Below are 27,098 nucleotides of genomic sequence, written 5' to 3' on the forward strand. Positions count from 1 at the left end.
TGCTCCGGGAACCAGAATCAGTTGTCATGACAACAAACACTTAAAAAACTTGTATTTACAAAGACATATCAAATCAATGTCGTTTCTTAATAGTAAGTTGAACAGAAAACAGACACATTCACCTGCACACATTACTCACTGTGAAACCTGGTGGTGGCAGCATCATGCTGTGGGGATGCTTTTGTTCACCAACTATTGGCTCTTAGTCTTCAGAAGCCTTGATGCTTTGATGGAGTTTCAGCTTCCAGCAGGACAGAGATCCAAACATCCATCCAGAGCTCCAATGAAACGGTTTAAGAGCAGCAAGAAAGAAGTCAGAGCTGCTGGACGGTTCCTTCAGTCTTTATCTGGACTAAAACTGCTCTAGTTCATGATCGCTACGCTAACTAGAGGAGCAAAGCAGCTTGATGAATTCAAGATCAGCACAGCAAACAAAGCGTTATTGTAACTTATATTTTATGATAATGATTGAAAAAAATTAGATGTTCTGATTAGGAAAAATATGATTACACATTTACCGTGAATTTCTATTAGATTATTGTTGTTACTATTATTGTGGGGGGGTTTTTCTCCTGCCAATCTTCCCTTCAGTTTTCTGAGACCCTCTATCGCCCTCTGGTGGCAGCTCCGTCACAATGTTCCAAAGCGCCAAATAAACAAATAAATTGCTGACTCGGACAAACATCTGCAGACATGCTTCCTTTCATCCCTGAGAAAAAAAAATTAATTTCATGTTCCACTCTCCCTGACATCCTGTGTCTTGGTAGGCCTAACGTTGTTCCATACTCTTTCCATTTCCAGATGATGAATTGAAAAGTTCAAATCTTGGGAAACATTTCTCTGCCTTAAACTTCTCCTGTTTTTTCTCTCTGACCCGTCTGCTGTGTTCCTTGGACTTCATGATGCTGTTTGAGCCCCGATAATCTCTGAGGCGTTGCAAAGCAGCTGGATTTATTCTGAGATTAGATGACACTCAGATGAAGTTCTGTTCAGTCAACAGCATCCATCAGGCAACTTCTGAGGGCAATTGATTGGAGAAAAGGGGGTTGAAAACTTTTGCACATTAATCATGAACAGCTTTCTTTCTACTACACAATTTTATGCCACTCTCTGTTTGTCTTTCATGTTAAAATCCAAATAAAAATTTTAATATTTGTGGGTGTAAACTGACCAATTATGGAAAAGTTCAAAGAGTGTGAAGTCTCTGGGAGCCACAGTGTTTCTGGAAAATGTTTATGCTAACATTGTTGCTTTTTCTTCATTACTTCATCTTGTTGTTCTATGAATAATGAACAGAGGACAACCAGACTCTCTTCTCACTCCATTCATTCATTCATTCATTCATTCATTCATTCATTCATTCATTCATCATCCAGACTTTCACATTAGTGCAGTGATAACTGATAGGGAACTCCGCCCGGAGTTCCTTAAGGCTCTGGATGTTGTAGGGTTGTGTTGGTTGACGCGACTCTGCAATATCGCATGGACATCGGGGGCAGTTCCCCTGGATTGGCAGACTGGGGTGGTGGTCCCCTGTTCAAAAAGGGGGACCGGAGGGTGTGCTCCAATTATAGAGGGGTCACACTCTTAAGCCTCCCTGGCAAGGTCTATTCAGGGGTCCTGGAGAGGAGGGTCCGTCGGATAGTCGAACCTCGGATTCAGGAAGAGCAGTGTGGTTTTCGTCCTGGTCGTGGAACACTGGACCAGCTCTACACCCTCAGCAGGGTCCTGGAGGGTGCATGGGAGTTCGCCCAACCAGTCTACATGTGTTTTGTGGACTTGGAGAAGGCGTTCGACCGTGTCCCTCGGGGAGCCCTGTGGGGGGTTCTCCGGGAGTATGGGGTACCGGGCCCTTTGATACGGGCTGTCAGGTCCCTGTATGACCGGTGTCAGAGTCTGGTCCGCATTGCCGGCAGTAAGTCGGGCTCGTTTCCGGTGAGAGTTGGACTCCGCCAGGGCTGCCCTTTGTCACCGATTCTGTTCATCACTTTCATGGACAGAATTTCTAGGCGCAGCCAAGGTGTTGAGGGGATCCGATTTGGTGGCCTCAGGATCTCATCTCTGCTTTTCGCAGACGATGTGGTCCTTTTGGCTTCATCAGATCGTGATCTGCAGCTCTCGCTGGATCGGTTCGCAGCCGAGTGTGAAGCGGCCGGGATGGGGATCAGTGCCTCCAAATCCGAGGCCATGGTCTTGAGCCGGAAAAGGGTAGAGTGCCTTCTCCGGGTCAGGGGGGGTGTCCTGCCCCAAGTGGAGGAGTTTAAGTATCTCGGGATCTTGTTCACGAATGGGGGAAGAAGGGAGCGGGAGATCGACAGGCGGATTGGCGCAGCGTCTGCTGTCAAGCGGGCGCTGTACCGGTCCGTCGTGGTGAAGAGAGAGCTGAGCCAAAAAGCGAAGCTCTCGATTTACCGGTCGATCTACGTTCCCACCCTCATCTATGGTCATGAGCTTTGGGTCATGACCGAAAGAACGAGATCGCGGATACAAGCGGCCGAAATGGGTTTTCTCCGTAGGGTGGCTGGGCTCTCCCTTAGAGATAGGGTGAGAAGCTCAGTCATCCGGGAGGGACTCAGAGTAGAGCCGCTGCTCCTTCACATCGAGAGGAGCCAGTTGAGGTGGCTTGGGCATCTGGTCAGGATGCCTCCTGGACGCCTCCCTGGTGAGGTGTTCCGGGCACGTCCCACCGGGAGGAGGCCCCGGGGAAGACCCAGGACACGCTGGAGGGACTATGTCTCTCGGCTGGCCTGGGAACGCCTCGGGATTCCCCCGGAAGAGCTGGAAGAAGTGGCCGGGGAGAGGGAAGTCTGGGCCTCCCTTCTGAAGCTGCTACCCCCGCGACCCGACCTCGGATAAGCGGAAGAAGATGGATGGATGGATGGATGGATAACTGATAGTTGTCCTGTGGAACTTTGAACTGAGATTAGATTACACACAGGTGGACTTTGTTCAGTCAGTTGCAATCATCAGGCAACTTCTCAGGGCAACTGGTTGCTCTCAGAGACAAGAAGGTTGAATACTGTTGTACATGAGTCAAAGGTATTTCATAACATTTGTTTTGATCTTTCACATTAAATTCCAATGAAATATATTTATGTTTATGGGTGTAATGTGACAAATCATGGAAAAGTTCAAAGGGTGTGATCAGGAACAAATCCACAGCTGCCCTCAGTGCAGGGAGACATTCACACCGAGGCCTGTGCTAAAGAAGAACACCATGCTAGCAGCTATAGTGGAGCAGCTGAAGAAGACTGGACTCCAAGCTGCTGCTGCTGCTGCTGCTGATGCTGATCACTGCAATGCTGGACCTGAAGATGTGGCCTGTGATTTCTGCACAGGAAGAAAACTGAAAGCCATCAAGTCCTGTTTATTCTGTCTGACCTCTTACTGTGAGAAACACCTCCAACCTCACCTTGATGTCCCTTGAATGAAGAAACACAAGCTGCTTGTGTTTCTTCTTTAATCTGATATCTAAGTGATGTTGTTTTCTTCTAAATTCCTTAGATTTAGAGCAGAAAAATTAATGTCTGTTGTTCTGTCTCTGGTTTTCTTCAATAAAACAGCTTGATTGCTGAGAAATCTGGTATTATTGCAAGAAAGTGTGAGCTTTGTCTTCTAAAGAGCAGAAACATTTCCTTCAGATGGAAATTCTGCGGGAAATTGAAAAGGAAGATTCAGATTATGTTTAGCCGATTAAAGATTCAACTTTATTAAAAGCTCCTGCTGTCTGAAAGGTAACTAAAGTTTCTTGAGCTTTTGGATTTTCTAAATATGCGTCATCTCTTTAAGAAAACTTTGAGAAATTTATGAGAGGGCTTCAAACAGAGTAATGAGTGGATATTGGGCACTGAAGTCTGAATTTATTTTGACCATGCATAAAGAAATTTTAGAAAAAGAAAATTTAGAAGAACAGGAATAATACTCAAATATGAAAATGAAAACTTTCATATTCAGGTCGAAATGTCTTGCCCAGTGCAGTCATGCATTTCAGTCCAAATATGGGATCCAAATATGTCCATAAACACTTTCACATCCAATTTTCCCCTGACTGACCTTTTGGATGTTTTTGTTTTTTATGTGCACAAAGAAAGACTGAAACAGTTTTAGTGACTATTGGATTCCTGGTCACCTCTCTGACCAAAGACCTTCTTTAATCACCATCAGTGGATAGTTCTGGTGGTTCCCAACTTCCTTCATTTCCAAATAATGGAGACCAGAGAGCTATTCAGAGGGTGAATCGTTTTTGGTATCCCTCCCCAGAGCTATGCTTTCACACAATATGTTCCTATCAAGATACAGAAAGCTGTCTAAAATTAATAAATTCAAATTACATTATATATGTAAAAATATGATCAACAAAATCTTTGAAAACAACAGCCAGACAAGATAAACCACATTAAACCTTAAAATTAAAATGACATATAGGACAATAAATAAACAAACAAATGAATAAATAAATAAATAAATAAATAAATAAAGTTAAGTTTTGTTCTACACGTGTTGTGTCTTCTTCACCTTCCATATAGCGTTGCCTCCACAGTCCCGGTTCGTAATCGCGTCGCTCTGCAACGAGATCTCGTGGCTACCAGCTCTGCCTCCCTCACTGCTCCACCAACTTGTCACCAAAGATGGCGATTTGCTGAGTGCTCATGGATACACACATTTGTCGGTTAGCTCCTATCGCACCCGAAACGCCAACTTTAAAAACTAACTAACTGCTTAGCGAAGCAACTGTTTCTCCATCGGAAGGAAATCTGACAGGACGTCAGCCGTCGCCGCCATGCAGATCACGCTGAAAACACTGCAGCAGCAGACTATTCAGATTGAGATAGACCCCGAACAAACGGTGAGTGGCTATTTGCTAACTAGCGCAACTAACACTGCTAGCTGTGTTGCCTGTGTTTTAGTTTGCGGTGGACCGTGCAGCTTTGAGTGGTTTGTATATTCGCGTAATTTCGGCAAAAGTGGGGCGTATTTACCGCACAGTGGCAGCCCTCCTTAAATTCCGAAACAACGCGACACCTCAAATCCATTACGGGCTAACTTTAGCAGGCTAATGTTGCTACCGTTAGCTTGACAGCATACCAACATAGTCCCTCCGACGCAGCCATTAATAACTTATTTGACATTCTAAGTTTGTCGCCTGGGTATGAGGTGGTCGTTGCTCATTTTATGCCACGACTTGACGTAGTTTTTTACCCTGAAAGCCCAATACTTACAACATGAACAAGGAGGACGCTAATGCTAATGCTTATGACTCTGCCAATTATGATTAGCTGTACAGCTAGCACAGTGGGGAGCTGGCTCAGTTTAACATGCTCTCGAATGTGGGGTGTATCGTGCGAGTCAAATGCTAAACGACCAGTCGGCTTCTTTACTGTGGTATTACTGAGAGTTATTCCTGTATTTGAACTTTATAGAATGAGACGCACAGAAATGCAAAGCTAGGACTCAAAACTAAAGTTTTTATTGGGGGGGTAGAGAGTCAGTCACTGCTCAGTCATTTCAGAAATGTAGTTGGGCTGTTTTGAATGAGGCTTTAGCTGCTTTTCAGTTCTCTTGTTTGAAGTATTTCGGCACTAAACACAGTGCCTTGTAATCAAAAGCGTTTCTACTTTTTCCACGTTATAATCCAGTGAGTGTAATTTAATTCAATTTTATGTGAGAGACCAAGGCAAATTAGTGCATAACTCTACAGTGGGAGGAAAAGTTTTTTTTAGTTTTCAATTTCTTCATAAGCAAATGAGTGGAACTTTTTTATATTTGTATTTATTCTGATACATCTATGTCAAACTTTGTGTTCAGAATGATTTATTTTAATCTCGGCATAAAACCAGCCGTTCTGTGAAGCCTTGCAAGTTTGTTAGAGGACAAACGTCATCGTGCAAAACATGGAGTACATTAGCACACATAGAGCATGAAACAATATGTTAAGTTTTGAACAACTCATAAATTGCGGTTCAATCCCTCATCCAAAAATAGAAATGGTCTGACACAACTGCAAATCTGCCAAGCTATGACTGCAAACCTCAACTAACACACTAGTTTGAGGAAAGCGTTTATCCAAGAGGCTCATGGTAACTCTGGAGGAGCAGCAGAAATCCAAAGCTGAGTTTTATTGACCAGGTTAAAAGTCTTTTTGGATGAGAAATGTTGCGTGACTCAAACTAACAATGCCGGGTTGGGACGGGGTGCAGAGGTAGAGGGGGCGCCACATGTGGGCTAACTAGGCGTCGACTCAGCCAGTTCAGCCAGTTATTTCCTGGCTGTATACTAAAATATAAAGGCCACTAGAACCACAGAAAAACATTTTTACAAAACCTAACAACTTACCAATTTAATGCCAATCCTCATGAGCTTTTGTTCTGCAACTTTTACATAAGTTACTGAATGACTTACAACTGATTGGTTTTTGTGCGCTGAAGCAAAGACACGTGTGGAAGTTGTAGAACACAATATTGGCGCATGGTGGTGACAGGATCATGGTCAGGGACGACGGCTGGAGCCAGGTACATGACGGTCCGTCAGAGGCTGGAAAGGACTTGAGATGAGGGCAGAGGTTGACTTTCCTGCACGACGGCATATTTATGTTAGAACAGCCCAGTCAAAGTCCAGACCTAAATTACAATTAGGAAGGTATTGATTGAATGGGCGTCATACAAATGCGTAAAAAAAATTCTGCAGTTGAACAAAGCATGTATCTGTTTTCTTCTACTCGCACATAACCAGAGTGAAACTCCATGAAAGTGTTTGAAACGTGACAGAATGAACTACAGGTCAGATGTTCTGAGTGGACAGAAGATTTTGAGTCTGTGGTCATGCATCTCTCCGCTCTCTTTCGTCAGGTGAAGGCCTTGAAGGAGAAGATCGAGGCTGAACGGGGAAAGGACAACTTCCCCGTTTCTGGGCAGAAGCTGATTTATGCCGGGAAAATCTTGCAAGATGACACGCCTATTAAAGACTACAAGATCGACGAGAAGAATTTTGTCGTAGTGATGGTGTCCAAGGTGAGGTTAGGGATTAATTCAAGGCCGATTGTTCATTTCACGCTTCTTACGATGGTAAGAAAGGAACATGGATTTTCTGGACTAAACGGCTGTTTTAGCACAGCGTTCCTGTATAATCTGAAATTATGAAATATAGCTCTATTTATTCTCCGGATTTTGATGATAATGGGTAAATGAGAATTGGCTTTTGGAAATTTTGTGGATTTTTCAAAGTTTATTTATTTATTTATTTATTTTTTTTGTAATGCAGTAGTTTTTCACAGTGAGATTTATGTTCAAATTGACTTTCTTACTTCTGTCTGATGTTGCATCACACCTTGATTTGAATATTTTAGTCAATATTCTGTTTTTTTTTTTTTTCTCAAATACTGACTGAAAGTGTGCTTATAGAAAAATCAGATTGTGAAATGAATCTCTGGTTCTTAAACTGGGTCTGGAAGATTTTGAACTTTGGGGGGGAAAAAATCTATATTTATTGATGCAGTCATCAATATTCAACACATTGCTTTTAAGGAATCAGCATTTTGTCTTTTAAAATCCTCCATTCCTTCAGTTATTAGGCAAGTCTGTTTTTTTTATTTTATTAATCAGCTGCCAGTGCTCTTGGTTAATCCAAAATGTTGTCACCAGACAGCAGAACGGTCTCAGCCGTCCCCACAGTGCCCATGTCTCTGAATATGCTGTTCTTCTACCAGGTAGAAGTTTATGGAAAATGACTGAACTCAAACGTAATGACTTCCTGGTAGCTTCACGTTGTTTCTGCTCAAATCCATGACAATTAATTTGCGGGTTTTCTTTCCTGCGTCTGTTTGCAACAAAACGTTTGACGGTTCTGTGATCACACTGCTGCATCCCTCCGAGAGACTTTTTTTTAAATTTTTATTTTATTTTGCATTTTTAGACTCAGCTTAATCTCTATTGGCCCATTTTGGCAAAAAAAGAACCTTAATAATTATACACACATTGATATATGATATTGACTTATTTAGACCAAACCCTCCCTTCTTACACAGATACTTATTACCTTCTATGCTCAAGCTGACCCATTATACTTCCTTTAACCGGTTAGTATAGACATATGGGCTGTGCAAAACAACTTCATGACATTTTTTTGCACAAAAATAACAATAATTTACTCTTAGTTCTGCCTATTCTGAGCTCCTTTCAGAATGAGATGTTTTAGAGTGTCTTGTCACGTTAAAGCCAAATAAGCTGCTGCTGGCCACGCCCCCCCCCTGTTCCCTAACCCAGTATTTACACTCACTCGTGAAAATGACTGCAAACAAATTATACAAGCGGACATCTTTCAAAAGCAGAAGTGGAGCCTCCTGCACAACCAGCAGCAATTGGTTTCTGGATGGCAAGTCAGCAAATAACACTTGTCTTTTCCAGCAGCCATTGTAGAGCAGTGAAACCAGCTGTAGCTCCACTTGGGTTGCTAGGTGACTCAACAATCAGGAGTTGTTTTTAAATGGCTCATTTTCCACACACCATGTAGCACCGACTTATTGCCAAAAAACAGCTGGGTGTTTGTTTTTAGAAGCAACAGAAACACCAAGTGGAAATAAAAAAGCAAATGAAAATGAGCAAAATGTAAATCTTGCATAATAGGTTAATAGGTCACCTTAAATCAATGACGTTTATCCCTGTTGGAGTTAGAAAATGTGCCTGAAGATGATGACATGGTCAAATCCTCACCTGGCTGATAATCGTGCACACAGTGTACAGGCTGTAGGAATGTGTTTGTTTGTTTAGGGAACCAACAGGTAAAACTACAATTCAAACACATTAAAGGTAGAATGTGCAAACAAACATGGAAAATTGTGGAAAACGTTTTGATTCTGTGCGGGAAATTCTGTAAGAACCCTGTTACCAGAACTCTTATCGCTCTCGTGAGTTGAAATGTTTTCGTTTTGTTTCGATTTAGTTTTCTAATATTTTTCTCTTTTGACTGTTTTTGACTTCATGAAAGACTAAACCTGCGGCTCCAGCCTCACCGCCAGTCTCAGAAGCCCCCAAGCTGCCTGTACAAGACTCTGGCTCCACCTCCACCCCCGCCCCGGCTACAAACCCCACTCCGGCCCCCGCCCCGGCTCCGGCCCCGACCCCCGCAGCTGTCCCCATTTCTTCAGAGGAGGCCAAACCGGAGCCCAACACGGCAGCCACAGAACCCCAGCAGCCAGCCAGGTAGAGCTGATGTGGAAGAGAAACAGGAACCATTTCAAGTTTCATTTCATTATTAAAAGAACTAATTCAGTTTCTATGTCGTTCTGACAACAATATTGGTTCCTACCATATTACCGTTCCACTCATGTTTGATATTAAAAGGCTGCAGCAGTTCAGGTCTCTGCGTAGCTCAGCTGATAAATTGGTCTGAAAAGTCTCTACATCCTGGAGCAAACCGCTTTAGATAAATAGTTTTCTGCTGAAGTGAAACTTTTACTTGTTCTCCATGTGCTAAAAAAGAGGTGAACATGTGTTGTGTATGTGAAGGGAAAGAATGCGAGAGGGAACGGATCTACAGGAACAGTTTTATTTTAATCAAATCAAAGTTGACTTTTTACCAGCCACATTCAGACGGTAACTGCAGCCTGCTTTAGTTACATGTTTTCTTTATTCTGGTTTTTTCTCTAGTCAAACATTGTGGTATTTTTTTTTTTAATCTGCTGAACTGAAATAGATTTTCTTATATTTATTTAACAAGCTTAGGAGTTTTTTTATTTTAAAAAAAAGCCCATTTTTCTCTGTTTCTGTTTAAAACGTTTGAATTTGCTGAATTATTTGAATCAATTCTCTTCTTGCTAAAGTTAGTTTTAATAAAGTTTATTTCTAAACTGCTTTTCACAGACATAACATCATTTAAATATGCTATGCAATAAAAAATCAACTTTAAGTTGCACAAATAATTTCATTTGCTCTTTTTGAAAAAGAAAATCCTACTTTGTCACTCTTTGCAAGACATGACAAAGTTAGAATCTTCTTTCAGGCATTAAGCTCAACTCTCCCTCTAAAGTCTGATGTTTGTTGGTGTCATGCAGCTCCAGTGGTGTCAGTCAGGGCCTGGACGCCTCCTCAACGCTCGGTAGGTACCACGCCGCTCTAACGCCACGCTGCGCACAGCAGCCGCCACCGCTTGTTGAGCCCGACAGTTTTCTGACCTTGTTATTGAAGGTATTGTCGCGCTGCTGCGTTGTTCTTTCCACATTGTCGGCCAGCAGCTGCTGCTGCCGTCAGTCGGGGGACTTTACAGGCTGCGCTGCGTCGCATGCCGCTCCTATGTTTAGAGGCTGACCACAGCGAGCCCTTCCTTGTTGCGGCGTCACAGAGAGTGATGAGGGGGATTCCCGTCTCACCCTCAGACAGAGAGGGGAAGCGGAGTCCGTCACGCTGCCGGCCCACATTATGCTGCGGACGGACTTGACATGGAGTTTTCCGTTACGTTTTAGAAGTGGTGTTCTCATTGATTGACTGATATAAACCTTAAATACGTAAAGTGAATAAAATTCTTCTTTGCATTGCGTATGTTTTGTATGACGGCCTATTTAAAGCCCGGGTAAACTTAGCCTCAGAGTAACAGTTGTTCTCCAAGCATCTTTGCTGTGAATGCAGCTTGTAAATGCAACATTTTCAGCTTCAGATTGACAATCACACCTGATTGTGTTGCTGCTTTTGCAACGTCTGAAAGCAAATAGGAGTTTTGAAAAGTGCTGAGGTGCATTTAGAAAAAAAATCTGTGTGTTTGCTGTAGAACTGAGTGAAAACCAAAGCATCTGACTTTCCTGTGATGAGAAACAACTTCTGTCAACAACAGATCTGTAGTTTGTTGAAAAAAATCAAACTTCAAAATTATTCCTTTTCATTTCTCAGAAAAGCTTTTGCTTTAATTTGGTCATGTCATTGTTTAGCATTTCAGTTCTTAGCTAAGTTGGAGTTAAAATGTTGTCGGTTTCCAGTTCTTCTATATGTCATCCTTTAATCTTTCAAAAAGAAAATATCTGCAGCTGTATGGTTTCTTGCTAAAGTATTAATTGTGTCATGAAACAAACCTCTTTGTGTCAATAGGTGACTTTTCATCAGAGCTGACAGGAGTTTCATACGGGGCCCCACAGGGTTCCCACCTGGGGCCCCTTTGATTTAATATCTACACTCTGCATTTAGCTCAAATTATAACAAGCTATATTAGTTACCATAGCTACGCCGATGATACACAGCTGTATATTAGTGTCACCAGGTGACTCTGAACTCACTCAATAGATGAACAAATCATCCAGTTCATATCTAGAAATATGAAATCAATAATTCCCACTTGTGAATTTCCTGGTGTGTGTGTGCATTTTATTTTATTCAAAGAAAACAAAAAAAACCCATTAAACTTTGAAGTCTAAGATGTAAACAGCAAAGTTTAGGTGGAGTTCATATATTTTTAAAGCAGTTGTTTTTTTCTGATATCAGTCAACAGTTTTTGCTGACTCATGCCTGCTGCTCTAGTTGATGCCAATAAAACAGAGCAGTTCCTTCCTGCTGCCGTTGTGTCTGCAGTGACTGGAGCCGAGTACGAGGCCATGCTGACAGAGATCATGTCTATGGGCTACGAGAGGGAGCGAGTGGTAGCTGCACTACGGGCCAGCTTCAACAACCCTCACAGAGCGGTGGAGTACCTCCTCACTGTACGTCTCACACACACACACCCACACTGAACTAACCATTTTAGGAAGAACTCCAGATTGGTCTGAAATTAGTTTTTTTCTGGCCGTGTAATCAGTTCAGAGGTCAGAATCGATCTGGACTGTGGACTCTGACCTCTTTGTTCTAATTTAACGTCGGGTGTTTGAGTGTTTACAACCAGAATCCAGGAAGTGTGCAGGGCTGTGTGTGTGTGTGTGTGTGTGATGTGCATTGTTTGGTTCCCAGGGTATCCCCAGCAGCCCAGTTCAGGAGAGCAACCCACCGGCCCAGGCCCCCACATCTGGCCCCACGGAGCCTCCGTCTCTAGCAGAAGGTACGATGCAGCTTTTGTCTTCTGACTGAGAAATGAAACTCATTTCTGTTGGTTTGTCTGTATGGTGGAATAAAAAAACCATATTTCAAAAGAATCTCACATTTCAAGTAGAAATGTGAGAGTCAGCCTTTAGGTGTGAGCTTATAATGCTCAACGCTCTGCTTGGTTTTCCAGGAAACCCTTAGGAAGCCCATCAGTTTGCTTTAAACGATGGAGGAAGCTGCTGAGCATGTTTAATACAGAAAGAACCAAAGAGTTCTGATGAGGAAAGCTCTGGGTTTATAGGAAACCCTGTTAGAAAACGTGTGTGTGTGTGTGTTTCTGTTCATGTCCTGGTGATTTATCTGGTAAATCCTGTCAACTTCAACACACTAATAATAATTTAGACTTTATTGGGTCTAGAAGAGGCAGTTTATGCACCAGCTAAGCGTCCTTATCCATCAGAAATATCTTACAGTAATAATGATACATTTTATTATTATAACACTTTTCTAAACACTTTAGAGGAATCAAGTAAATTTACAAATGCAACGCCAAACCATAAAAAGGAGAACACGCAAATACTAGAAAAATCAGAAGTAAAAAATAGAAATAATACTAATAAAAGTGATTTATGACGGTGAACCGTATGAAGTGTTGGTCTCAACCTGAGCTGCTCCATTTGCTGATATGAAGTCAGAACCTGGATCTGGGAATGACATTAAAAATAAACTGACAACGTTCCAACTCCATGGAGATTTCTGACTTGTTTTGCGTGGTGGCCATGGTAACTACTGTCAACAAGATACATTTCTTCATTTTGTTCCTTTAAACTCTGCAGCGAAGCTGAATTAGGTGTGTGGCCTTGAATTTGTTACATTTTAAGGACTAGAAGAGTTCCAGTCTATTTTCACTACTGATCCAGATATTTTTAGCTTTGAGTATTGACCAGTACTATACAGAAAAATGTTTTTACTTTTTCAAAGAATGTCGGCATGGCAACCCTGGCAGAGTGTGATCTACTCATCCTTGTAGTCCAGGGCTGTTGGATCGTTCATATTTTCTGTTTTGACGTTTCTCAGCGGTTGCTTGGTTGTGTTGTGTGTGTGTGGTGTGTGTGTGTGTGGGGTGTGTGTGGCCCAGCAGGTGAGAACCCACTAGCATTCCTGAGAACCCAGCCGCAGTTCCTGCACATGAGGCAGGCCATCCAGCAGAACCCGGCTCTGCTCCCAGCACTCCTGCAGCAACTGGGCCGAGAGAACCCACAGCTTCTACAGGTAACCCCCTCATGCACATGCTGCTTTTATATTGATGCCCTACAATAAAAATCATTTTAAATATCTCCTAAAGCCAAAAAAAAATCTAATTAACTTAAATTTCTCAAAGTCTTTACTTTTGCTCGACGTGCTTTTTCATTTTTCCCTCAAAATCCGCGTGGTGATCAAGTAGAAAAACAAAAGGACTCAAATGAAATTGGAAGCAACTCCGCCTCTTTCTGTCTGCAGCAAATCAGCCAACACCAGGAGCTGTTCATCCAGATGCTGAACGAGCCGGTGGGAGAAGGAGGCGACGCCCCGGAGGTCGGCGAGATGGGGGCGGCGGGCGAAGAGGGCGCGCCCGTCAACTACATCCAGGTCACACCGCAGGAGAAGGAAGCCATCGAAAGGGTGAGTCTGATGGGGAAAACTAGGAACGCACCGACTGTAGGCCACTGGCTGATCACTACGTCACCAATGTTTCTGGATGATAAATTGTACCAGAAGTTATTGCGATAAACGATAATGTTGTTGTTTTGAAGCCATTTTAAAGTAATCTACTGGAGAACACATTCTCGAAGGTCAGTGAACTTTAAATTCTGGTGAACATTCGACACTGGAACTGGAAGACATTTTAAACATCCAAAATAAACAGAACAACAGGAACAACACATTAAATGAGTTCTGAAGTTGAAATTGTCCTCCAGAAGAAGGGCCAGTTGAGGCCAAAGCACCAGACTGAAGACTTTGGTCGTCCAGTTTTTAGTCAAAAGTGAGAAAAGAGAAAAACAATAAACCATTTATTGCTTATTGCAACAGGCCTACCGATAACCAATCTTTAAAAAGCCTGACCATTCAGTTCCAGTTTTGGCCAATACCAGTTTTTATTTCTTTACTTTTTCTCTTTCTGTCTGAGACGTCACAGTTGGCATCAGACCTTCACAGAGGTGGAGAAAATCGTTTCACACGCCAGTGTCCACCAATTTTCCAAAATGAAGGAAATCGGTCTTCATGGTGCAAACACCAAATCCCATATTGCACTGCTGCTTCCTGGTGCTAACCCCGCCTCCTCCTCTGTCTCCTCCCCCCTCCAGTTAAAAGCTCTGGGTTTCCCCGAGGCGCTGGTCATCCAGGCCTACTTCGCCTGCGAGAAGAACGAGAACCTGGCGGCCAACTTTCTCCTCAACCAGGGACTGGAAGACGACTGAACGGGAGCAGAGCTCTGCCCCCTCCCACCCCCAACACCACCACCCCCCTCCTGCCCCACCCATCCCACTGCTCCCCCCTTCCTCAGCTCAACATAAAGACTGCACCCCCTGATCTTACTGTACGACCTCAGCTCAAGCAGACAGGAGGGGGAGGAGGGGCCGGTTGGGGGGTGGAGGGTTAAGTGCAGGAAGGTCAGATTATGGGAGTAGTGGGGGGGAGGGGGGAGAAAAGTGTGGAAGGATGATGAAATCCACGTGAATTCCAATGGAATGAGTGGGGTCAGCTTAGGGGAGAGCTGTAATTTGACTTTAGGTGCGCTTCGTGAACATTAGGGAGGGGGAGGGGCGGCGGTGGTGGTGGGGGGGCTGTGGGGTTGCGTGCTCATGTCTGCGTGTGTGAGAGTACTTGTCTGTGTATGCCTGTGCAAGATGGATGCGACACAGTTAGGCTGAAGAAGAAGAAAAAAACCCAACAACAACGTAATCAAGCTGGCATCCTCTAAGGTCGTTAATGCTGTAGCTCAGTCGGTCAGTCGGTTGAACCCGCATCATCAGCGTGTGTGTAAAAAAGGAAAAAAAAAACAACAAAAAACAAACAAACTGCTTTGTGTGTACCTCTGTAAGCATCACGTCCGACAATGAAATTAGAAGAAGTGACAGACTGGACTGTGCTGCCCTTTTTTTTTTTTTTTAACATCTCTCTCTGTCCCAACATGGTTCTGGGGTCATGAAGTCAAAATAGGAACAAAAGCATCACAGAACAGAATCTTTAATAATCAGTTGAACTCCTGACCATCTGAACGCGATGTGAAGAGTCCCCCCACACACACACACACACACACACACACACACACACACAGTGCCTGCTTCTTCATCACATCTAAAACTCTGGTTTCTGTTCCTGGTTTCTTATGACACTACTTATTAAATACTGACTGCACACGCTGCTCTCCTCCAACAGCTGCGGTTTCATTCTGAGCATAGCATTATGATCAAACATTATTAATGACGGCAACTTGATCCAAAAACGGACATTTGGTCAGAAATGGAACAGCTCTGCATGTCTCAGCGGGGCATGGGCCGAATCATCATGATCACCGTTATAGAAAACGGCTTGTGATTAAAATAAAACACAATAATTTGTCAAATTGAACTTGTTGCAATAGATTTATGAACATCCACTCGTTGTATTCAGATCTTATTGGGAATGCACCGATCAGGCCGATTTCAGTCTGATCCTGATTTTTATTTTTTCCCCCTACAGACTAACGGAAACAAATATGATCCAGGATATTTGAATGCAAAAGAAGGAATTGCAAAATTTAAATATTCGTATTGATGGCTTTTAGTTCTATATCTCAAGAACTTGCTGCTTGTTTCTAGGCTGCATTTAATCAGCGGTGTAGAAAACTGGCAGGTTTTCTACAGGGAAAACCATCACCCTGATGATGGTCTTTTTATTCAGGATTTAGCACCAAACATGCCAAGATTGGCTGGATAATTAGGCTGGATTCAGCTGATCTTAGTCTGGAACTGTAGTAGTAATACAAAAAGCTTTACCTGAACAAGAGTGATGGATGACCTTTGACTCCAGGCCATGTACATGTTTTCATCCAGGCATTTCTTCAGCCACCTTACTAGCTCTTTGCAGTAAGCTTTAAATTATAGAAAAGCATAATGAACCTTTTTGTTTTGTTTTCAGCCTTGATTCTAACGGCCTGTGCCCAGTTTGACCACATGAAGTGTTCCCTAAAGAGAACCATTGGCCAGTGTAGTATGACCTCTTCCTCCAGGCTTTGGACCGAAGGTATTGCGTAACTCCCCACTGGCTGTTTCAGCTGTTTCAGCTGTACTCTTTAAAATGTTGTGGTTTTTATTTTTGACCCGGATCACTGAAAGTGGGATTAGTGCAGGAACGCTCTCTGTCGCTCCACCGTGAAGGTTTGGAGAACCTCGAGGCGACCCGGGTTCTGTTCTTCCACTGAGCCTTAAGAAACGGATGATATTTTAACTTTTATTTTTGAAGACTTCTCACCCATGGGATTTCCATTCAAGGTCGGATCCTAACCCGACCATCAGTGAGCGACTTAGGACTTGGAACCCTCTTTTTTTTTTTCAGAACATGAAATATTCACGCTAACGTTCTTATTGTAGATATATAAGCATGAAGGACAAGGCCCTGGTTTGTTTTATGGGGTTCAAGAATAGATGCTGTTACCGGTAACACAAGTGCATTCTCTCTCTGTCTCTCTGTGTGTGTGTGCGCGTGTGTGTGTGTGTGTGTGTGTGAAGGCAGCCTGTACTGATTGTTGTCCTACAGCATCAACATGATCTTAGACTGTGCTGTGCTACATTAAATATCAGCAGTCTTTCAGCTCCCTGACTCTGTGCCTTCACATCATTGTCATCTGCGTCTCACTGATCAAACGGCTGCAGCTCAATCAGGATTTCATCCAGCTTGGGTTTATTTCACTAATTCAGTTGTGAAAGGGAAAATATCTTAATTGCGTACATTCTGATGATTGTTTCACAACTGAGGAGCCAAAATTTAACCACTGGAAATTAGAATTGATAATAAAACCTTCAAGGGTTTTTACTGTGTAGGTTGGACACAGATGGACATATTTTCATTTAGGACAGCAAGACCTTTTTACAGATAAATATCTTGTTTAGCTTTGGAGTAATTAGAACCACAAACATCGACCTACTTTTACCCGAACCGAGAGCGTTCAGGCCAGTTGAGGAAATTATCCACCACAAGAAGTTAAAAACCTCTTATAACACCATCATGCAAAACCTTTACGTATGTATCTACAACAATGTAAAAGATTACTTTGTTTTTGAGCAGATAAAATAAAAAAGGCACAAAAATTTTTTCTTTTTAATATTTTTGTTTTGGTCCCCGTCTGCTTTCATCTCAATGATTTTGGTTCTCGTGGCAAACAGTTTGAACAGTTGGTGTGTACACTCAGGGATCCTTTTGGGTGAATTACTGCATCAGTGCGGTGTGGCGTGGACGTGACACGACTGCGGTTATGAAGGGATTTCTAAGGTTTTGGGACGCCATCAAACCAAGGTGAGAGCCATCGCTATCTGGAGGAAGGATGCAGCCCTGGTGAACAGTCCCATGAAGATGGTGATCCGATGTTATTCCAAATGCGCATTGACCCTCCGACCAGGAGGTCAACCAAACCACCCAGAATATCTCAATCTCTGCAGGTCTAGGTTAAGATCAGAGATCATATTTTAACTGTAGGAAAGAGATGCTGGGCAGGAATCAACCACTGCTGACCCAAAACAACAAAGGCCCATCTCACATGATCTAAAAACGGCATATTGATAAACCTGAAGAATTAAGAATAACCAGATACTAGCATGGTGGGCCTTCAGGCTTGGCATGATTTACTTTAAAAGGCTTATTTAATACACCAGTTACAGCAATAGCATGGGTTAAGCTATGCTAGGTTAAAAGTTACACGCCATGTTAGGTGAAAGTTATTTCACTTTTTAAACTGAATAAAAGTTGTCTACCATTCTTGTCTTTAAAGAAGGTAGTTTAGTTGAGTGATTTGTTGAAACGCTCCAAGAATGAAGGAACTTGTGTGTGAGGTGCTTTAAAAAAAAAAAAAAAAAAACTCTGCCTCATTCTGGTGCCCATCATCAGGAAATCTTTCCATCGCTGCTCCAGACAGAGTAAAGAGCCAGTAGACCAGGGATTACAGTCAAGAACATCCTTTTATTCAATCAGGTAAAGGCATTGCTCTTTTCAAACTGCGTTTTATTATTATTATGGAAAAGAAACTGTAATTAACACATGCATTTCACCACGGGCTCTGGGAGGGGGGCCTGTGAGGATGGGATGCTGCTCTGTAGAAAGGATGGGGGAGAAGAGAGGGGCGCTCTCTGCTGGAACTGGGTAAGAAGTGAAAGGATAACCAGGCAGGTTGGAGTCACTGGACCGCTAATCTGAGCCCAACAGAACATGTTGGAAACAAGGTGTGTAAAAACAAAGATGGTTACAGCTGGTGAAGAGGCAGATTCTCCAGACACACTCCTTTAAAAAAAAAAAAAACCACACACACGGCTCTCTGCAATATGAGTCTCTCTCTGAAATGGCTTCTTGTGACAGCATGGTTGATTGTTTCATTAAATTATTGCAAAAAAAAAAAAATCACAAAGTGCCAGAAACCAGAAAACTCCCAGCTGATGAGTCTGAATGTGAACCTTTCAGGCTCTGACTTCATCAGTTGTGATGTTTTTCTAGGATCTTCTTCAGTTAACCTGCAGCGAAACATCTGCTGTTGGCGCTCTTCTGAAGGAATGCTGAAATAGAAATAAGTGGCAGAACTAGAAACACTTTGCTTCTCTTCCAGAGTTGGACTCTAATCGAAGTTGGTAAAATTCTAGAAAGCCAGAGCTTTTTCCTGATTGTTGTAATACTACAGCTAGTAAGAAATGCTGTTTTATATTATTGCGTTTCAAAAACTGAATGAACAGGATCACAAATCGACATTCTACTGGTTTAACCAGACATTGTGAGATGCTCTAATGAATACTTCAAATTTCAAACTTTAAATACATTTAACTTTTGTGCAACATTGGACTCAAGTTCTTACACTTTTCTACTTCTAGAGGCATTAATGTATTTCGAAATTTAGAGTCAGAAAATCTGACTTCACAATACAGACAATTTCCAAAAACCCAAATCACGACACTCTGCTATTCCCTAATAATTGTAAGACATTGTTTTTATTGGAGCGTGTTGCCATTTCAGCTCCTTAGTTAAGTTTTCTTTTTTTCTTTTTAATGCTGAGATAAATGTAGAAAACTAATAATCACGGCTGTTTGTTGCCATTGTCTCTCATCACGTGCAAAGGAAGCTGTTCTGTCCTTAGATTTTCAAGTATTTGTTGGCCAAGTCTCTATTGCACTTGGAAATGTGTCTAAAAATCATAACTTTCCAATCATTAATGGAAAAAAAATACTAGTAAAATATTTGCGTTCATGTGGGCAGAGTCTTTATCCTTTCCTTTCAAATATCTGGTCTCACACACATTATTCTAAAGATGCTATCTATGCTGGCAGTCCCGCTGGTTATCACAGCCGTGTGTTCTTACCCCTCCACCCGGAAACGGCCCCCTCTCGTCGGCCCCAACCCGCCCATGCCCCCGGCCCAGCCCAGAGCCTCGTGGTGCAACTTGTTCACTTACATTAGCTGCTGAATGGAGAAGCTGGAGAAGGTGGGTATGGTAATACAATGTGAAGCGTACAGACAAGGATAACATGTGAGCTAATTGCATTCTGCTCAGACAAAAACAAAACAAAAAAAAAATCTTTGCGTAAATTTTTTTTTTTTTTTTTACGTTTTTCTTTTTTTTAAACCGCGCTGTAGAGAGAATAGGGAGGAAAGAAAGTTGAGGGGAGAGAGAGAGAGAAGGATACGCAGCTACAGACTACTCCAGTGTCCAAGATAAACAGACGACAAGATACAGAGGAAGAGAAGCAAGACGGAGATTTTTTTTTTGTAACTTTTTTTTTTCAGCTTTTCTATAGTATTGAACAATAAAAAGAGCAACTAAATCACACCAATTTCCTTTAGTACTATGTATACTGCTTGAAAAAGCTTCAAGAAGAAGAAGAAGAAGAGAAAGATATAGAAATATGAGGGAGGGAACTTCTTTTCTTTTGAGACGGGCACTCAGGAATACAAGATGGAATCTGTGAACAAAAGGCACTTTTTAGGGACAACCTTTAAAGATGCTCTGAGTCTATAACACTACGTCACCAAACAAATATTTATCATCATTTACAGCTGGTGGGTGTTCGGGGGAGGGGGACTCGGAGGGGCTTTCAGGTGGGGGCGGGAAACAGGGTTCGAGTTGCCAATGACTCGGATGACTAGAACCCCGCTGGCCGAAGACGGAGGAAACCCTGGAAAGCGAGTCACAAATGAAGACGTCGTCATTTACAGCATGTTGTTGTTGTTGTTGTTTTTTTATCTTGTTGTCGTTCAGGAACAGGAATCCAGACTTGTGCGTCTCCCGGAACATTGGGAAGATCTCGTCTCTGTTCCACGTTAGGATCTCGGGTGGGTAGGATAGAGTCCGCAGGAAAATACAAATGACAATTTTTACAAGTTTTTTTGTTTGTTTTTGTTGTTTGTTTTTTTTTACAAGAGGATGCGATTCTTCTTTCTGCTGTGTTTGTAAAGGTTTGGGAGAGAAAAATGCCTTTTGTTACAACAACCTTTCCGTCCAATGAACACCCTCCTTCCCTCTCCCCGGTAAATACAAAGAAATAGAGAAATGCATGATTTCCTAAAAATTAGTTTTTATGATAACACTTAATTTTGTTTATTATTATTTATGTATAATAGAGACTGAATGTACTTTATTCTTTTACGAAAGCACCAGTTTTCATAACGATATATATTTTTACGAGCTGCGAAATTGTTCCTTTAACTCCCGTCAATAAAAATGAATTTCTTTTCTTGAAAAAGTGATAAAAGGAAACAACGAAAAAAAAAAAAAAAAAAAAAAAAAAGGAAAACTAAAACAATGTCCCCCAAACTTTTTTTTTTTTTCTTTCTCTTTTTTTTTTTTTTTTTTTTTTTTTTTATCTCACCGCTCGTGTATTTAGAGTCCCGGAGCACGTGGACTTGAAAAACAAACGAACAAACAGGGAAAAAAAAAAAAAAAAAAAAAAAAAATCTTAAGAGGGTTTCCCTCCTTTTTTTTTTTTTTTTTTTTTTTTTTTTTTGCGTGACACCCTCAAACATTCTCTAACAAACACAATTCCTCTACCAAGGCATTGCACATGGCTCAATCAACATACATCATTTAGTTTCAAGAACAACACGTCCCATCGAAACAATAAAGAAAAAACAAATCTGTTCGTTTAATTTTTAATCCTGGGCTACGGTAGCCGACACGCTACGTCTTTACCGATGGGGTTTCCGGCGGCCGTGGGCTTCGACTCTGCTCCGATTAGCGGTTTCCAGATGCATCCTATGACTGTGCGATGTATGCCATGCTTCAAAAAATAACTAGACTGCCACAGAGCTTATCTTGCAAACTAGAAAAAAAACGGAAAAAAAAACAAACCGTATATATCTATAAATATATATAAAAGTGTATTATATATCAAGATGCTTGAGATTATCTAGTGAGCTGTCACTGTTCTTTTTTTGTTTTTTTTCTCTCCATTCCCTCCTGACATTTTTTTTGTTAATTATTTTTTTTTATTTTAATTACCATTCACTTATAGCTTATATGTGAGGGAAAAAAAAACAAAACAACCTGAATTCATGTTTGACAAATTGCATAATGGGAATACAGAGGCACTTCCTTTGATTCGAAAAGAAATCAGCCTACCGCCTTCGTCCAGCCGACCCAGTCCTCTCTACGAAGCGGGCGAGAGGTCGCCGGTCAGCTCGGCCGACTACGACTGCTTTCCCTGCGGCGAAGGAACACGGCCAGGCAGTCCAGTTATTTTGTGAGGTTGAATGGGCGTCCGGACTCAACGTGGGAGAACGCGAGCGCGGCGGGAGGCGGGAGGGGGGGGGGGGGGGGGGGGGGGGGTTATATGTAGAAAAAGGGAAAAAAACAAACAAACAAACAAACAACGTGACGAAGCGTAAAGGCCTCCACAGATTGTCTCGATTTAAGACTTCCCTTTGAAATCTGTCGCATGGCGTCGTTGGGAGGATTGATGTGATTAATACTGAACGGTTGTCATGAGTCTGTTTAAAATGTGACACGCTAAGTAGTGATCCATCTACTGTCATGCTTACAAAATTTTTTTTTTGACTTATACGATTGGCTGGCATGATTGTATCAGTGCAGTTATTTGATCTATAAGGGCTCTTCCATTTAAAATGGCTTTTGGGTGGAGGGTGGAGGGTGTGGGGGGGTGCTGGTGTGAGTGAGTGCATGCATTTGCTGTGGGGCGTAACCGTGACAACTATAAAATTTTACTGTCACAGGGCGTTGACAGACAAACTGGCACACACGTTTGACCCTTGACCTCGTAGGCCTCCGTTCAAAAAAAAAAAGAGAAAAAAAAAGTGACAATCATTTTTTCTCCGCAGTGTGGCCCCCTCAGCTCTTGGAGCAGCAGCCTATCTGGGAGTGTAAACAACAGGATAAACTTACAAATTGTAATTTTTTAAAAAATATAGTCGACTAGATGGAGATCTCGGAGCAGGTGTTTCTGTTGTCTAACCGGTTCAGCTTGTCTGTCTCCAGGAATAATACAAATAAAATAAATCCCGTAATTGTCAAAACCCCACTCGATTTTTCCTTTTTCCTACAGTAAAGGGCCTTCTGGTAGAAGAACAATTAAATCATGTCAATAAAACAATTATTTGGGATAATATGCTTCTTTGATTGCTGGATGAGGAAACTGATAACATTAATAGGAAGCTACAGCTGACAGCAGTTAGATCAGTTGTATGTGAACCCGTTTTCTCAATCACACACAAAAGATGAAGCTTTAACTTTTGAAAATGAACTCAAATCCAAATTAGAGGATGTGATTTTTTTTAAGTGACATCCTGTGTTGACATCTTCACTTGTTCCAGAGGCTGAAGCTAACACGTTTGGGGGGGGAGTTAGATTTTTAAAAAAATGAATATCTCCACCACATTGTTTTAAAAATATTGTAGACACTGGATCGTTTTCAGAAAACCTTTCATCCACACCAAATCCCACAGACAAGCCAGTGAGCGTTGTCTTGAACATGCCAAACACACAGGGGGCAGTGTAGCGCAAAGCTCAAAACTACGCCAGCCAACCAGAGTCCGTCAAAACAACCACAACTTCCTGTTAGGAATTAAACATGGCGCCAGAAGGTTCATAAACTACTTTTAAATATCATATTGGAGTCTAAACTTAATAAGACACAAGATCATCTCAACTGGGATATGGTATGGATATATTGGCGCATCGTTTGTCGCAGGATTATCGATGGCGCACCACCTCTTACTTCCATTTCCTGTTTGAATAAATATCTGCTTGATTTTTTTTTTTTTTGAGTGAAAAGATCGGAATCAGGCCGTTCAGACTGATGTGAAAAAGCTGGATGTAGGTCGCATCCGAGCCCAAAATCGAGTCAATTTGGGTAACATTTGTGTGAATGAAGCCTAAAAAGACCACAGATAAACAAAGTTTCCGTAAAAAGCCACTGATTTCATTCAGAAAATGTGTTTTTCCCTCTTTAAGAGTTTTAATTTGGTCAAAAATATTTAATCATTTTTATCTTGAAACATTTGGTAGAATCAAGCAAGAAAGAAAATAAAAACTCTTTTCGGATTGAAAAAAATGTTTGACCATGGATTAGCTGCTAGCTTCAGCCTCTGGTGCTAACACATTTAAAAAGCTACCAACTCCAGGTAAGACTCTCACTACCTGCTGACAGATTTTCAACAGAATTATTCTTTAAGTGTTAATTATCACAATCCTCTGTGAGGCTAATCATTAGCACTAGCAACACGTCCATTAACAGGCGACACGTACCGTCGGAAGTGCGGATAAACAGTTTAGCGCTCTAACCATCACTACATGTGACACGCACATCAGCCATTTTGGATTCTGAGATTGGGCTGGGTGAGGATCCAGTTCATTTGTCCTGCTTTTGTCTCAAATTCTGCCTTCCAAGTGGAAATGGACCACACAGTCAGTCAAAGTGTCAAGTAAATGCTAAGTGAATTAAAGTGCAATAACATCTGTAGCCACTAGGTGCTTTTTCCTAACAACCTCAGACTTTAATCAGTCAAGTACTGACAAATGGTAGGTCAAACATATTTACCGTTTGACTCCCTTCTTCTCAAGCAAGTGATTGTCATCATTTTCCAGGGATTCTTAAGAATAATAAAAAAAACGAACTAAAACCTCACGTTTGTGTTCAACCTAGCTCCAAAATCATTCTCCGTTTCCGCTATCCTGTCTGATACAGTCACTTCTTAGTAAATACTCAAGAGATTTAAAGTTAACATGGCCGTATCCGTCTCTGGACACTGTTTTGATTTAACTGCTGTCTAACCAGCTGCTCACTGTAGCTCCCCATGGGTTTCATACCAATCTCCACATCTAAAACAGCAGGTGGGCATATTCCCCAAGTTCTTACAAGCACTATTTTTCTCCGGGTTAGCCAGCCGCTCCGTGTTCTTTGCCCCCGACATATCGCTTCTTCTTCTCTCGCTTTAAGGTGCTGCCATTCAAATACAAAAACAATTAGAAAATAGTACAAATCCAAAAAGGAGTCAATTCAACTAAGAAAAAAACAAAAACACGCGAGGGAAAAAGAATTAGTCAGCGTTCATCTATGTTACAAAAAGGGGACGATTGGGGGCGAAACTCGTAGCTGCTGCCAATGGTGGTGAAATTTCTCAGCGCATCGTGTGTGGAGGGAATTTACTGAGATTATCGGGTAAAACAAAAAAAAGAAGGAAAGCTTTTACATATACATATAGAAATATCATGAACTGAAAGGTGGGAAATCCTGCAGTCATGGCACACAGACCAACAACGTTGTGAGCAAAGGGGAGACCGGTGATTGGCTGAATGGAACCATGCCGGGTGGAGGACGCCTGGAGGCTTCTTGTACCTTGTGGTGCGTTTCCTTTTCGTAGAACATAAAAATCATCTCGGCGAGTGTGGCTCACCTCCCATGCCTCGTAGGTAAATAGTGCACATCGTTAAGGGTTAGTGTTGACTGATTCAGCTTGTAGTGCAACTTTAAATCAAGATACGGTTTGGCATGGTCGCTTGCTAATTTGTTGGCCGGGCAAGAGGAGCCAATCGGGTTTCACTCTGGGCGATGACGAGATCGCAGGAGCCTGGGCCGCTGTTCTGACTGGACGCTCATCGTCTCATTTGGGTCCTGGGTTCGTTGTGGGTGAAGTTTTTGTAGCTTGCTGGACTGTTGATTTGTTTTTTCCGTAGCCATTTGTTTCACAATGCGTCCTTGGAAAGCAGGAGAAGCCGACCGCTGCCCCACGTCCGCCTGTCGCTTCCGCATCGCTGCTGTGGTTCCTGGGCGTGAGGAGGCCTGGGTACCGCGTCCTCCTCAGCTCCATCTTCCTCCCAGCCTCCTTCGAGTCCATCCGTTCGTCTTTCCCTCTTCACCCAAATCAGGTCCTCCCCCTCTGACTGAATATGTCCAGGGTTCCACTAGAAGCGTCATGCGACTGTAATTTCCTGCGTTGCTTGGTTATATTTCGTATCAGATGAGACGTACTGTCAGGGCTGGTCGGCGGGTTGGTAAGACAATTACTGTCGTCCTGCAGGTTGTTTCTCTGTTCTTTTTTTTTTCTCATTTTGAATTGTAAAGAAAGATATCTATTTGCTGGTTTGTGCACAGATCTTGTCAGAGGAACCAAGACTGGAGGAGGGAAAAAAGGGAAAGGGAGAGAGGAGATGCAGTTAGTTTAGTCTTAAATGCTTTTGTAAATGTAAAAACAAGGTGAAACACCTTAACTACTGAATGAATTGATTTAATAGTTAGTGAAAATGTTTTTTGTTGTCAAGCAGATTACAAATTTTGAACATACAACAAATTAAGCATCAATTTAGGGGCACAACTCTGACTGCTAGATGGCATCAAAATGCTTCCAATACAATCTTTGGTATGTGTAGAATATGCATCAACAGACCGTAGTGGTATACATACGTCTTACTGCTGGGTGATGGTTTTAGGTGAACAGTAGTCTACTAGGGATGCATCAAGATCCCGGGGTTCTTGCAATTTTCAGCCAATTAAAACCTCAAAAGTCCAATCATTTTCATTAGTGTGGATGTTGTTACTCAATAAAGACAATTCAAAGGTTAGAATCATTTTTGTTTCAGTAGTTGTACTGTAGTAAATTTTGAGCAAACTTTTAAAATGCCACAAAAAAAAAGAGAGAGAGAGAGGAAAGATGAATTAGGCGTGATTGCTCTGACGGTTTGAGGCGAATCAACCAGGTCACACAAATCATGATTTTGACAGCTGTTAACGTTACGCTGTAGTAAACAGGAAGTAGAGGCTGCAAACTATCATGGACCACACAGAGTCCTTCTCTCTGTGATGGAGGTTGGGACTAGGAACATTTTGTTACGTGTGAACTTATTTGGTCTTGACAGCATTAACTCCTTTTTGGAAAACCCCAAAACCACTTTAAGGGAGTATAAAAACATTTTTGTAAAATGTAGGAAATAGTCAACCTTTTTTAATGCGATACGTCAAAATGTATATAAAAAGATGGATGCAAGTCTGGCTAGTGAAGGATCTAAAAACTAAATCATAGAAATGAGAGTGGAAATATTCTTAAAAAGGGAACTGAATTATCTCTGACGCGTTGAGACGGGTTCATTATTCATTCAAGCTGTGACAGAGAACGAGACTTTAAGCCGATAACAGGAAGGCTAAGCGGAGTACAGCAAAGTGGGCTACATTAACCACAGTGCTTGCAATGGATTTTATTTAGAGTAGAGAGAGCTAAATCCCAATGAGTGCGTATGTTTTTAGATTTTATCTTCAAAAAATGTTGCAAGCTATTCATCATTTCAATCCAGTTCTTTTCCAAGTGCTGAACATTTGCTGACAATATGCTGGATTTGAGGGTAGAAGTCCAGTTGGTGTTGTTCTGGCTTACTGCGAGCATGCAGCA

At 42.0% G+C, this 27,098-nt stretch overlaps 2 protein-coding genes across 18 annotated transcripts in view; one reads left to right on the top strand and one right to left on the bottom strand.

Moving 5' to 3' along the window:
• The first annotated feature begins 4,581 nt into the window (after positions 1-4,581).
• Positions 4,582-16,830, top strand: rad23aa (RAD23 homolog A, nucleotide excision repair protein a). The gene is made up of 9 exons (XM_028022670.1): positions 4,582-4,846; positions 6,846-7,007; positions 8,980-9,194; positions 10,046-10,089; positions 11,547-11,674; positions 11,919-12,006; positions 13,132-13,262; positions 13,491-13,652; positions 14,336-16,830. The coding sequence occupies exons 1-9, from the start codon at positions 4,781-4,783 to the stop codon at positions 14,447-14,449; spliced, it is 1,110 nt and encodes a 369-aa protein (XP_027878471.1). The 5' UTR covers positions 4,582-4,780; the 3' UTR covers positions 14,450-16,830.
• Positions 16,831-18,165: 1,335 nt separating this feature from the next.
• The window catches only part of nfixb (nuclear factor I/Xb), a 193,754-nt gene continuing 184,821 nt past the window's right edge, over positions 18,166-27,098 (bottom strand). For all 17 annotated transcript variants that reach the window (XM_028022664.1, XM_028022669.1, XM_028022658.1 and 14 more), the window contains one exon: positions 18,166-25,831. In XM_028022664.1, the coding sequence (XP_027878465.1) occupies positions 25,817-25,831 (15 nt within the window). In that variant the 3' untranslated portion in view covers positions 18,166-25,816. The remainder of the gene's footprint in view (positions 25,832-27,098) is intronic.

Source organism: Xiphophorus couchianus, chromosome 7 (genome assembly GCF_001444195.1).
Source record: "Xiphophorus couchianus chromosome 7, X_couchianus-1.0, whole genome shotgun sequence".
Classification (NCBI taxonomy): domain Eukaryota; kingdom Metazoa; phylum Chordata; class Actinopteri; order Cyprinodontiformes; family Poeciliidae; genus Xiphophorus; species Xiphophorus couchianus.

Excerpts from the sequence above, each read along its gene's own strand:
- rad23aa (XM_028022670.1), top strand. The coding sequence starts at position 4,781 with ATGCAGATCACGCTGAAAACACTGCAGCAGCAGACTATTCAGATTGAG. Across the intron at positions 11,675-11,918 it reads CGGTGGAGTACCTCCTCACT|GGTATCCCCAGCAGCCCAGT; the intron begins GTACGTCTCACA and ends TTTGGTTCCCAG. Across the intron at positions 13,653-14,335 it reads AGAAGGAAGCCATCGAAAGG|TTAAAAGCTCTGGGTTTCCC; the intron begins GTGAGTCTGATG and ends TCCCCCCTCCAG.